The sequence below is a fragment of the Lontra canadensis genome, unplaced genomic scaffold (genome assembly GCF_010015895.1).
Source record: "Lontra canadensis isolate GAN:19392208 unplaced genomic scaffold, GSC_riverotter_1.0 scaffold25, whole genome shotgun sequence".
Taxonomy (NCBI): domain Eukaryota; kingdom Metazoa; phylum Chordata; class Mammalia; order Carnivora; family Mustelidae; genus Lontra; species Lontra canadensis.
Genome location: NW_022631019.1, coordinates 18,190,932 through 18,202,351, shown reverse-complemented (window position 1 = coordinate 18,202,351; position 11,420 = coordinate 18,190,932). Strand labels below are relative to the sequence as shown.

Below are 11,420 nucleotides of genomic sequence, written 5' to 3'. Positions count from 1 at the left end.
ATGAACAAAGAGGACGAAGGGCAATTGACAATTTGGGGTGCCCCAGAGCATGGACTGAGCAAGGTGTTTTACCTTCTCAAAAGCCTGTTGGTTTCATTTAGTCCAATGGAAGGGTTCTGGTTAACAGTGCCTTAAGTAAGGAATTTAAGGTTAGCAGAGAAATTAATAATTCAGTTTCGGCAATATCCAGCTGGTCTCTGGAATCCCCACAACTGTTGTTTGGTTTGAGGAAGGGGAAGGGAGCCAATGCTTCTTATTCTTTCAGGATTGAAGAGAAATCCTTGGTCACTAATGACATATCCCAAATATTTAACTTAGGATAGTTTATTTTTTTTTTAATTTATTTTTTCCCCCAACCCCTGACTTAGGGCATTTTCAATTATGATTTCTCTTTTGCTTTTTCCAGCTAACTGTTTTAACAGTTGGATACTGTCAATTGAACAAGCTCTTTACGAAGGGGAGCAAAGAAGATGGTGGCCCACATATTGTAATAAATAGAATTTTGAAGGGAGGTTACATCAGCTATGTCTGCTTTAAAGATTTGGGGTACATAAGTAGGGCTCCCAGTGTGACCTTGAGATATAACTGTCTAGGTATATTATTTTCCTTCCCAGGTGATGGGAAATAAAAATGGTCTGAGTCCACAGGTATAATGAAGAGGGCACTACATGAATCCATTCCTGTGTAGATTAGCTGTCTGGAGGAACAGCAGAAAGTAAGGTGTGAGGATTAGGCATGCGTGGATGTCGTGGAATGGCAACATTACTGACTGCTCTAAGGGCCTGCACAAACCTCCATCCTCTGCCATGAGATTTTCAGATGGGAAAAATTGGCATTTTATAAGGACTAGTGCATGGAATAATCAATACAAATATACACACACACACCTTGATTACAGGTTTAATCCCTTCAGTGGCTTCAGCATTTAGAGAATATTGTTACATATTAGGGAGTGGTTTAATATCAATCTGACCATTTAGATAGGAGGGGCAGAGTGTATACGTCTGATGTCTCTAGGACTTTTGAACAGAAGAGTGTCAGGGACAGTGTCCAGGAGGGGGTGCTGTAGGTTTTGAATTATAGGAAAGAAGAGTATTGATGTAGGCTTCTTTTGTATAGACTTTTCTGTGTGCTGTTCTGCTATTTGCAAAAATATTCCCCCTGCCTTTTTAAAGTAATCGCTACACCCAAAGTGGGGCTTGAACTCATGACCCTGAGATCTAGAGTCAGATGCTCTATTGACTGAGCCAGCCAGGCACTCCCTTTCTATTTATTTATTTTTATGGCATTAAAAAAAATTTTTTTTTTACCCATTGTGAGAGAAGGAAAGGTATGCCTGATAAATCTCCAGAAAATCACAGCCTAACAGGTGAACAGCAATTGTAGGGATTGGAAGGAATGGATGAGTGCCTTGTAAAGGCCCCAGCTGAAAAAAGGATAGGCAGGGATTTAAAAACTGTCATGGGATATTAGTCAAGCCCACCATTTGTAACGTTTCTGTACTCTGATGAAGGGAGACAGAGGGGCTGGTGGGGTTGAAAATTGACAGTGTTGCTTCTGTGTCTGTAAGATCTCCTGTCGCCTCATTCCCAGTAACAAGATTTATTTCCCCTATGGTGTCAGTTTGAGGTCATGGGAAGACCCGGACCCCTGCCTCAGAGCTGCCCTGTTCTGTCCTATGAGCAATCTTCCCCAGCTGCTGGTGTCCTTAGACGGGGGAAAGCGTTCTGAGGCTTTTGAAGCTGAATTTGTCTTGTTGGCAGCAAGACTTCTTCCAATGTCCACGTTCTTCTGCAGTAATTGCAAACAGCTTTGACAGGAAAAAGACCCTGAAGATTTTGGGGATTTCCCGGGGTTGTTAATTGTAATTGGAATTGGAGATGCATGATCTGGGAAGCTTGGGCTTGTGAGTCCTTTCTTTTTTGTTGCTCATTCTGTGGTGTGAGATAACTGATAAGCCAAATTAACCAGACCGTAAGGCTCCATAGTGGTCCAGCTGAGTTCCTGTCATTTACCAAAGGGACCAAGTTCACCCTTTAAGCTGTTAGCAAGGTGGAGTTAAGCAAAAAGGACAATTAAGGAAAAAAAGACGTTTCATTTTGTTAATACCAGAGTATTGTTTAAAAGTTTTTTTCCAATCTATCATAATAATCAAAACCAGGTTCATCTGGTTGTGGAGTACATTGTTGAATTTTTCTCTGATCTGTGGTCTTTGGAAAAATCACCAGAACGGTTTTATGTAATTCTTCAGCTAGCTTAAAAGCGTGTTTTTTTTTTCCTGTAGCCTTTTTGCTTAGAGAAATCATCAAAATGCTGTGTCCAGCCTATTTTCCCCATCCATTCCCTTGCATGACCCTCACTCACAAGCATATGGATAAGTCAGTAAAGGTCAGAATAACCAGGTTTGCAGATCTGAATAACTAAATTAAATTCCTTAGCAAATCCTAGAGGGTTTTCAAGGACATTGGGAAAGTCCTTGATAATGGCTTGTAATTCTGCCTTCATGCAAGGAGTGTAAGTAACTGATAAAGTCCTGGAGCCTCTTTCATTAGGTTTAATTTTAGAAGGAGTCTGGATGACTGGAGAACCTAGGGGATCCCCTGGGTTGTCATTATAGAATGGAAGTTCAGCTCGACTGGGATTTTATCGGTGGAGAGCAGAGGGAAAAGGTGGAAGGAGGAGTGGTAGTTGCAGCAGTTAGCTCAGAAGACTGTAGTAAAACTTTCATAGTTTAGATACTCTCTGAGAGCAGTTACAGTTTGTGTTAGAAAGTTTATTTTCTTATAAGGAAGCAAGTTTAGAATTATTTAATTTCTGGGATACTCCAAAGACCAATTTAAATGTACTTCCCACCCCTGGTTGCTTGGTTTTCTTTTCATTTTCCAATTGTGCTTGCAAATAAACTAATTTTGGAATCTCAAACAATCCCCAAAGTGGCCATAGTAAGGACAAGTCATTTTCAGTCCGATTGGTCCGACAACACTGAAACTTATAAGGAATGGACCCATAATATTTGAACATAAATACAGCTGGGCTTCCAGATGGGGATTGCTCTCCTGCAGCAATTTTTGAAACCAAACATTCTACTTCGTAATCAATCACCAGAGAGAAAAGCATCTCACTCTGTAGATCACACAGAAACTGGCACCAGAAAGACACCCAAAGAAATTAGGACTGAACCTTAACCAAAAAAAGGGAGATTGGGAACCAAGAGGATTTACCACCAGAACCTGGAGTGGACTGGGGATGGGTTAGAGCACAATATGCTCAGGAAGTTACCCTGCTCAAATCCAGCATGCCTCGGGAGTCAGAGCGGTGTGTTGCTTCTGATGCCATAGTCAACTGAGAAAAGAAGGCAAAAGTGAAAAAGAACAAAGGTCTTTATTTGGGGTCTCGGAGTTGCAATTTGGGCAGCATAGATTACAGCAGCAACCAGAAAAATGTGTGGGGGAAACAAGTGTAGGGAAAATAAGGGGCTTTTATGGGAAAGGGGGAGGGGGGCAATTACATGACTTGAATAAAAGAAAACGAAATTGTCCATTGGTACTCCCAGGCTGAACAGCTCTGGGTTACACTTGGATGGACTGATTTACTGTTGCTAACTAATGAAACTACCCCTGATATGCATGATTTCCTCCGTCTTCGGAAAGTCCACACTGACAGTGTTACAGGCCAGATGTCAGTCCCCCCGTTGAACAGTAAGGGCTGTTCCTAAAACGATGGCTGTTTCTGGTCTAGTTCAAATGCCTTTTTGCCCTGTTCCAGAGTTCATTAGCTATTTGTTTTAAAAAGGAAAATGGGGGTTCTCTCAACACGGAGTCCCTCCTGTCTGGAAACTACACAGGTCTGCAGCGGAGGAAGGGGGGTAGAAAACGACCGGACGAGGAAAGGATCTCACACTACCCAAGAGAATGAAAATGGTTGACTGTTGACAGTACTGGAGGCTACAGGAGACAAGGCAGGCCAGGAAGAGCCACTTCGCAGGAGGTGATACTGAGGCCAAGCGCTGGATGGCAAACACTCTTCGCTCCAAGAAATGGCATGGACTTGGGACGACTTTCTACCCCGCTTCAAGTTCGTCTGGTCCCCCCCAGCCGTCCTTTGCCTAGCACATTCCAGTACAAACCCCTTCGCTTCCCCCACTCCCCGCCCTTGCCTCTGAGGTCTTTTGCGGCTGCGCAAGGCCCTACCCAATCAAAAACTTCTCACTGTTAAAAGGAGCAAGGATTGGTCCCGAGCTCCTCAGACCGCCAGGAAGGGGCGGGGCTTATAGTAGGTTTTGAATACGTATCGGCGGGTTGGGCCACAGGCAGGCGGAAGCGGTAGGTGTTATTGTCGGAAGTGGCGAGAGAGAGATTGTGATGGCGGCTGCGATTTTAGCCGAGAAGGTAAGTTCTGCCGGCTCTACCCAGAGATTTTTTGTTGGGGGGAAGGCTCCGGGAAAACACGAAAGAGGAGGTGGGGAGATGCCTGGGTGCTGGGCCAGGGAGGCGTAGACGCTGTGAATTTGGAGTGGGTGTGAGGCCTCGGCTCGGCCCGGCCTGGCGGGACCCGCGGGGAATCATCCAAGGCCGCCCGGCCTCCAGTCACTCCTCCTCGCTGCAGGTGCCGGTGGACAGCGCGGAGGAGAGGGAGCAGCCCCTGGCGGCTGCCGCGGAGCTGGCTGCCCAGAAGCGCGAACAGAGGCTGCGCAAATTCCGGGAGCTGCACCTGAAGCGGGTGAGTAACCCCCGAGGCAGCTGAGGTTGGTCGCTCTGGCAGACCCGTGCGCGTTCGTGGGGGGACGAGGAAGCCGCAAAACCGTGTCTCACAGACCCGCAGAACTGGAAGAAGGATCTATATCGGTGGTTCTCAACCCTGGCAGCAGATTGAAATCACCTTTGAAAGTAACATGCTTTCTCCAACCTTCTCTCCCACTTCCGATTTAACTAATCTGGGCTAGATTTGGGAGTCTCTATTTTTAACAGCCTCCCTGCTGTATGGGTCTGACAAACTCTTCATTTTACCTATGGGATATATGGAGCTAGAGACTGGAAGAAACTAGTCCGTGTTAATAAGAAAGCTGGTTGCCTGTTCATTAAAAAATAATCAGCACATCTCTCTTTTTAAGAAGATTTTATTTATTTGACAGAGACACACAGAGGGAACACAAGCAGGGGGAGTGGGAGAGGGAGAAGCAGGATTCCCACTGAGCAGGGAGCCCAGATGTGGGGCGTGATCCCAGGACCCTGGGATCATGATCTGAGCCGAATGCAACCGCCTAGCAACTGAGGCACCCAGGCGACCTAATCAGCACATCTCTAAAAGTGTATAGTGTCAGTGGCTCACCGAGTTGGTGGGAAACTAGATGACTATGATAGGGCTTTTGCTCCTAAGTAGAAGATTTTTTTTTTCTAAGAAGATTTGATTTATTTGAGAGAACACAGCCGGGTGGGGAGAAGAGTGGAAAGGGCAGGGGGAAAGGGAGAAGCAGACTCCCTGCTGAGCAGAGAGTCTGATGTGGGGCTCCATCTCAGGACTCTGAGATCATGACCTGAGCCGAAGGCAGATGCTGAAGCGACTGGGCCACCCAGGCACCCCACTTAAATTCATTTTAAATCATACTCTTCATAGAGTAAGTCAAATGAAAATACCTTTCTTTTGCCATAAAGTAAACTGTTAAAATATGTAAAAAGGAGAAGGGATTTGAAAAGGATTAGAGATACTAAGATTAGTGTTAAAGCCTCCAACCCCAAATTGAAGTTTTTTGCTTGAATTAGGATTAAAAGAGAATTGAGGGGTACCTGGGTGTTCCAGTCGGTTAAGCGTCCAACTCTTGGTTTCTGCTCAGCTTGTGATCTTGGGATATTGAGATCAAGCCCCGCATCGGGCTCTGTGCTCTGTGCAGAGTCTGCTTGAGATTCTCTCTCCCTCTCTTGCTTGTGCATGCACACACTTGTTTGCTGTCTCTCTCTCAAATAAATAAATCCTTAATTTAAAAAAACCTAACTAGGCCATTCCCTTGCTTAAGATCCTTTGATGGTTATCTGTTGCTTTTAGGATAAAACGGAGTCCCCTTGTTAATGTGTCTTACCTGACCCTTTTCAAAGTGGGCAAGATTTTGTTTGGATTTATTTTCATGTTCCTGCTGACACACTTTTTTTGTGTTATGGATTTAGAATGAAGCTCGTAAATTAAATCACCAGGAAGTTGTTGAAGAAGATAAAAGACTTAAGTTACCTGCTAACTGGGAAGCCAGAAAAGCTCGTCTAGAATGGGAGCTACAGGAAGAAGAAAAGAAGAAGGTTAGGATCTACTCTGCTGGCTTCATAAGTGGTCTATTCAGTCATTCTGTTGTACTGAGACCGTAATAGCTGGTTTTGTACACTGGCTGTGGAGCAGACTTCCGGAGTCCACGTGGTAGCCCTCCTGTTTACTAGCAGCAGCACTTTCGGGGAGTTATTTCACCTCTCTGTGCCTCTCTTTTCTCATTTGTAAAATGGGGACTATAATAATGATTTGAGTTCTGATGAATTAAATGAGTCAGTGCATGTAAAACATTTCCAAGGTGACCTGGCACCTGCCGCCTGCTGAACACGTGTTTTAAATTGAGGTGCGCACTCTTACACACTGTAGCAGGTTCCCAGATTGCCTCCAAATAGTGATCATTAGTTTTAAAGTATTGCCTGATATCTTTGTTTAACCTGGAGTTAAAATAGATCCAATACTTGCTTGGATCATCATTGCAGGTATTAGCTTCTTTTCCCTCTTAGGAATGTGCAGCGAGAGGGGAGGACTATGAGAAAGTGAAGCTGTTGGAGATCAGTGCAGAAGATGCAGAAAGATGGGAGAGGAAGAAGAGGAGGAAAAACCCTGACCTGGGATTCTCAGGTAAAGCTCGCCTTTCTTTGACCAAATGGCCTCAGTATATTAGCATTACCTTCAGTGTTTCTGGTTTTAAGAAAGGATATCCATGGGCACCGCCCCCCCCCACCAAAAAAAGAAAAAAAGGTTATGTCCAAGAATATTCTCCAAGAGGTCTAAACCCAAGAAAAATACAAATACATCTCCTAGGGCAGAAGTAAAAAAAGGCTGTACTTCAGCCAGCTGCATTTTTTTGTTCTTTGTGGTAAAAGTAGCAAAAGCCTGTATCTTCAGCATCTTCAGGGTAGAAGCTATGCTTAGTGTCTTGTGCAGATATTACTAATAATGATTTTGATGTTCTCTGGATCGTAATGACAAAACAGGGACATCTATCTTCTCCGATTCTCCTTTTATCTTTATTGTTTTTTTCCCCTCTTTTCATCTTTAGATTATGCTGCTGCCCAGTTACGCCAGTATCATCGGCTGACCAAACAGATCAAACCTGACATGGAAACCTATGAGAGACTGAGAGAAAAACAGTAAGTTGACATTAATTAATGCAGGTCCTGTGTTAATTCTGAAGGGACATAAGGGCATGTGTGTGTGTGTGTGTTTGTGTGTGGTGTATACATACATACACATATACATAAATACAAACACACTTTAAAGCTTAGGTCATGGTCATCAGCAGCTGCCTATGAATGCTTTCTGGCCTTGACCATACTATTTATTGCTCACTCCACAGCAGTTCAGCTAACCCCTGGTTATTGTTCCAGCTGGGCATTCGAAGACTGGGTGTTGAGAGTTTAACAACCAGATTATTGTAGTTAGTCAGATGTTTTAGGAGGCTGAATGCTTTAATGCTGAGATGGGTGAACATTTTCTTTTCTTTTCTTTTTTTTTTTTCCCTTTTCTTTAAAATTTAATTTACTTGTTTAACACACAGAGATCACAAGCAGCAGAGAGGCAGGCTGAGAGAGAGGAGGAAGCAGGCTCCCTGTTGAGTAGAGAGCTCGATGCAGGGCTTGATCCCAGGACCCTGAGATCATGACCCAAGCTGAAGGCAGAGGCTTTAACCCACTGAGCCACCCAGGTGCCCCTGGGTGAACATTTTCTGCATAGATTTTAGGTTTGTGGGCTCTTTGGTCTCCATCACAACTACTCTGCGCTGCTGTTGTGATGTGAAAACAGTCATGGAGGATACATGAATGAGTGGGTATGTCTGGGGCCCAGTAAGATGTTTGTAAAAGCTGGTGCTGCGGTTTGCTGACCCTTGTGCATTAGTGGGGAGAGAAAGAAGATGAACTGAGAAGCATGTCCCTTAACCTTTGGCCCTTGACTCTTAAACCTGTAGAATGAATGTGCTGGGGGAGGGGATATCTTCGGTTCCTTCCAATTTTAGCATATATATATATATATATATATATATATATATATATATATATATAAAAGATAAGGTAGGATCCCACAGTCAACACTGTATGTATTTCAATATATATAATGTAATGTGTAGAATAATCTGTATGTTTTATTGCTCACCAGGAGTGGTAGTTTGGTTTGAAATTTGCAGATGTCGAACTGTCTAGTGTTACTTTAAGTCCGTTTTGCCCTCTTTTCAGTGGAGAAGAGTTTTTCCCAACATCCAACAGCCTTCTTCATGGAACACACGTGCCTTCCACAGAAGAGGTTGATAGGATGGTCATGGATCTGGAAAAACAGTGAGTACGCAGTACAGCAGCCTGAACTTTCAGATGTTTAACGACAAAATGGACCTAGCGTGTTTAGAGTGAATTGAAAGAGCAGATACTGTTCCTGCTCATTTCTGACTCGGTGTCTGTAGTGGTTTTGGGTACGGACGGCATGTGCTAGTCGAATCCATATGATCTGGGAGCAGGTGCAAAATATCGCTGAAATGGAGTTGTCATAATTGAAGCAGGGAAGGTCCAAAGAAAATGATTCTTTAAGGGCTTTGACCTTCATAACTATTCCATTATTTGATTTGAAGAAGTGCGAATGTTCCAGTAAATGTACCCTTGTTATATTTGTGTTCCTTAATACTGATATGGGTGAATATTAGAGCAGAATTATATTTTAGAAGTTCGTACATATGACTATTAAAAATACTATCTGGTATATAGTGTGTCTTCTATTCACATTAGCTGTGGCTGTTACTAATGTAAGTACTGTGATTTTCTTCTGGGTAGAACTTCATGTGTCCAGTGGCAACAGTGTATCATTGCTCTTTTTAGAAGCATTCCAAGGATGAGTTTGTATTTATTGAATTTCAGGGTTTGTACCCAGGGTGGTGGTATCAATTAGCAATTTCAGTTTGATTTTTTTTTTTTAAGTTTTGTTTTTTTTTTTAAGATTTTATTTATTTATTTGACAGAGATCACAAGTAGGCAGAGAGGCAGGCCGAGAGAGAGGAAGGGAAGCAGGCTCCCTGCTGAGCAGAGAGCCCGATGCTGGGCTCGATCCCAGGACCCTGGGATCATGACCCGAGCCCGAGTGGGTTAAAGGCAGAGGCTTTAACCCACTTAGCCACCCAGGTGCCCCTACAGTTTGATCTTGATGAAAACTACCCCCACCCCTCACATGTGCTATTCTGAGTGCTCTGATTCTGTTCTTAACTATTTGGCCATGTTTTGTTAAGATTACAAAATTCAAAATTGCCTTTTTTTTTAAAGATCTTATTTATTTATTTGAGAGAGAAAGAGAGAATGAACAAGCTGTGAGGAGGGGCAGGGGCAGAGGGAGAAGCAGGCTTCCTGCTGAGCAGGGAACCCGATGCAGGGCTTGATACCAGGACTGTGGGATCTTGACCTGAGCTGAGGGCAGACATTTAACCAACTGAGCCACCCGGGTGTCCCCAGAATTGCCTTTTTTTAAAAAAATTTTTTTTTTCCCTTTCTCCAGAATTGAAAAACGAGACAAGTATAGCCGGAGACGTCCTTATAATGATGATGCAGACATCGACTACATTAATGAAAGGAATGCCAAATTCAACAAGAAGGCAGAAAGATTCTATGGGAAATATACAGCTGAAATTAAACAGAATTTGGAAAGAGGAACAGCAGTCTAATCCCTTTAGAAACTATTTTCAGAAGCTTGAGGATGCTGGGAAATTGAAGTTCTCTTCAGATTTCTACCAGGAAACCAGGACTCCCGTCTACTATGCCTTCCCACTCAGCATTTAGAAATAAATGCTTTTTCTTAAACGTACACTTCCATGTATATTTCCGCATTTCTGTGCTTGGATATAAGATGTATTTTAAGAGGTAGTGTACTTACTTTTTAAAAAATCTACTTTGTATGAATACTAATTATTTTTCTATGTATTTTAAATGGGTATGATTATTTAATCTTTGAAACATCTTGGGCTTAAGATTGTTGGCATCATACATAAATGCAGTCATTGTTGCTTTGAATGTTAGGAATTTGACGAAAGCTAGAGCTGGACTCGGCAACTTCTGAGGTTGTAGACTTGGAAGCTAAGTATAGCGAGAGGAACATGGCCGTGGCTACTGGTGGGCTGTCTCTCTCTACCCATGGCCTTTTATGACCAAGTTCAGGAAGCAGCAGAACTATCTTCCTGTGATTATTGACCATGTACAGTTCCTTTTATAAAAAGCAGATATAGAATCCCTATGAAGCACTAGCATTTAAAACAAGAATTTATATATTTATACATTTGTTTATATATGCAAGATTATGTGCTTTCATTGAATAAACATTAAATTTTTTTTTTATTATGGGGAAGTCAAAATAGTCAAAAGAAGACTGAACACAATGAATCCCATATACCCAATACCTGTCTTCAGTAATCAACTCTTGGCCAGTCTTGTTTCATCTTCATTTCTATCTCCTTTCCCCTCCATGAGTCCCATGTTATTTTGAAGCAAATATTAAATGTATGATTTTGCCCATCAGTAACTGAAAGATAAAGACCACTATACTATTATACGATGATATTTTAATAAAAAAGTCCAGAGAGAAAGATTGGTATAATTTTTTCTATGTGTTGTTTAAAATGAGGACATTCCAAATCTGAAAGAGAAAAATCTCACAAATGTATGAGCGTTTGTGTTTAAAGACAGTTTAACGTTAAATACCACTGGTGATTATTCCCTTTTAGAATTTATGTAGCACTTTCTATGCTCATTTTGTTTCTGCTTCTAGCATTTCTATGTGCAGGTAGGTCTGATTACAGGGCCTTGATGCTGCCTTTCAACATACATTGAGTATGTTTCAGTTTCCGTTACACTAAGTTCAAGTCTTTGATCCTGAATGTTGCAATAGCTTTTTAATAAAGAGTCAAATGTTGTCAGATGTATTTAAAAGCATAGTCCGCCATAAGCCAGCAAGGTGTATTCTAAGAATGCAAGAGTAGCTTATAGACCTGTTAGTTACATGTCCAATAGCAATTATCAGTTTTTCATTACCCACCAGAACCTTGATTTTTTTGTGAGTTTGTGGTAAAATTTCCAGCTAAACATTTGCTTCTCCAGATTGACTTGATATACGTGGTCAGATTAGTTAGAGTTCTGGCCAATAGAACACCAACTAAGTTATTTTGA

At 42.4% G+C, this 11,420-nt stretch overlaps 1 protein-coding gene across 1 annotated transcript; it reads left to right on the top strand.

Annotated features, from left to right (window-relative positions):
- The first annotated feature begins 4,309 nt into the window (after window positions 1-4,309).
- SYF2 (SYF2 pre-mRNA splicing factor) lies at window positions 4,310-10,840 on the top strand. Its single transcript, XM_032863794.1, has 7 exons — window positions 4,310-4,388; window positions 4,606-4,719; window positions 6,159-6,284; window positions 6,753-6,870; window positions 7,292-7,382; window positions 8,463-8,561; window positions 9,760-10,840. Exons 1-7 carry the CDS (start codon window positions 4,362-4,364, stop codon window positions 9,923-9,925), a joined length of 741 nt encoding a protein of 246 aa, XP_032719685.1. The 5' UTR covers window positions 4,310-4,361; the 3' UTR covers window positions 9,926-10,840.
- Window positions 10,841-11,420: the final 580 nt, after the last annotated feature.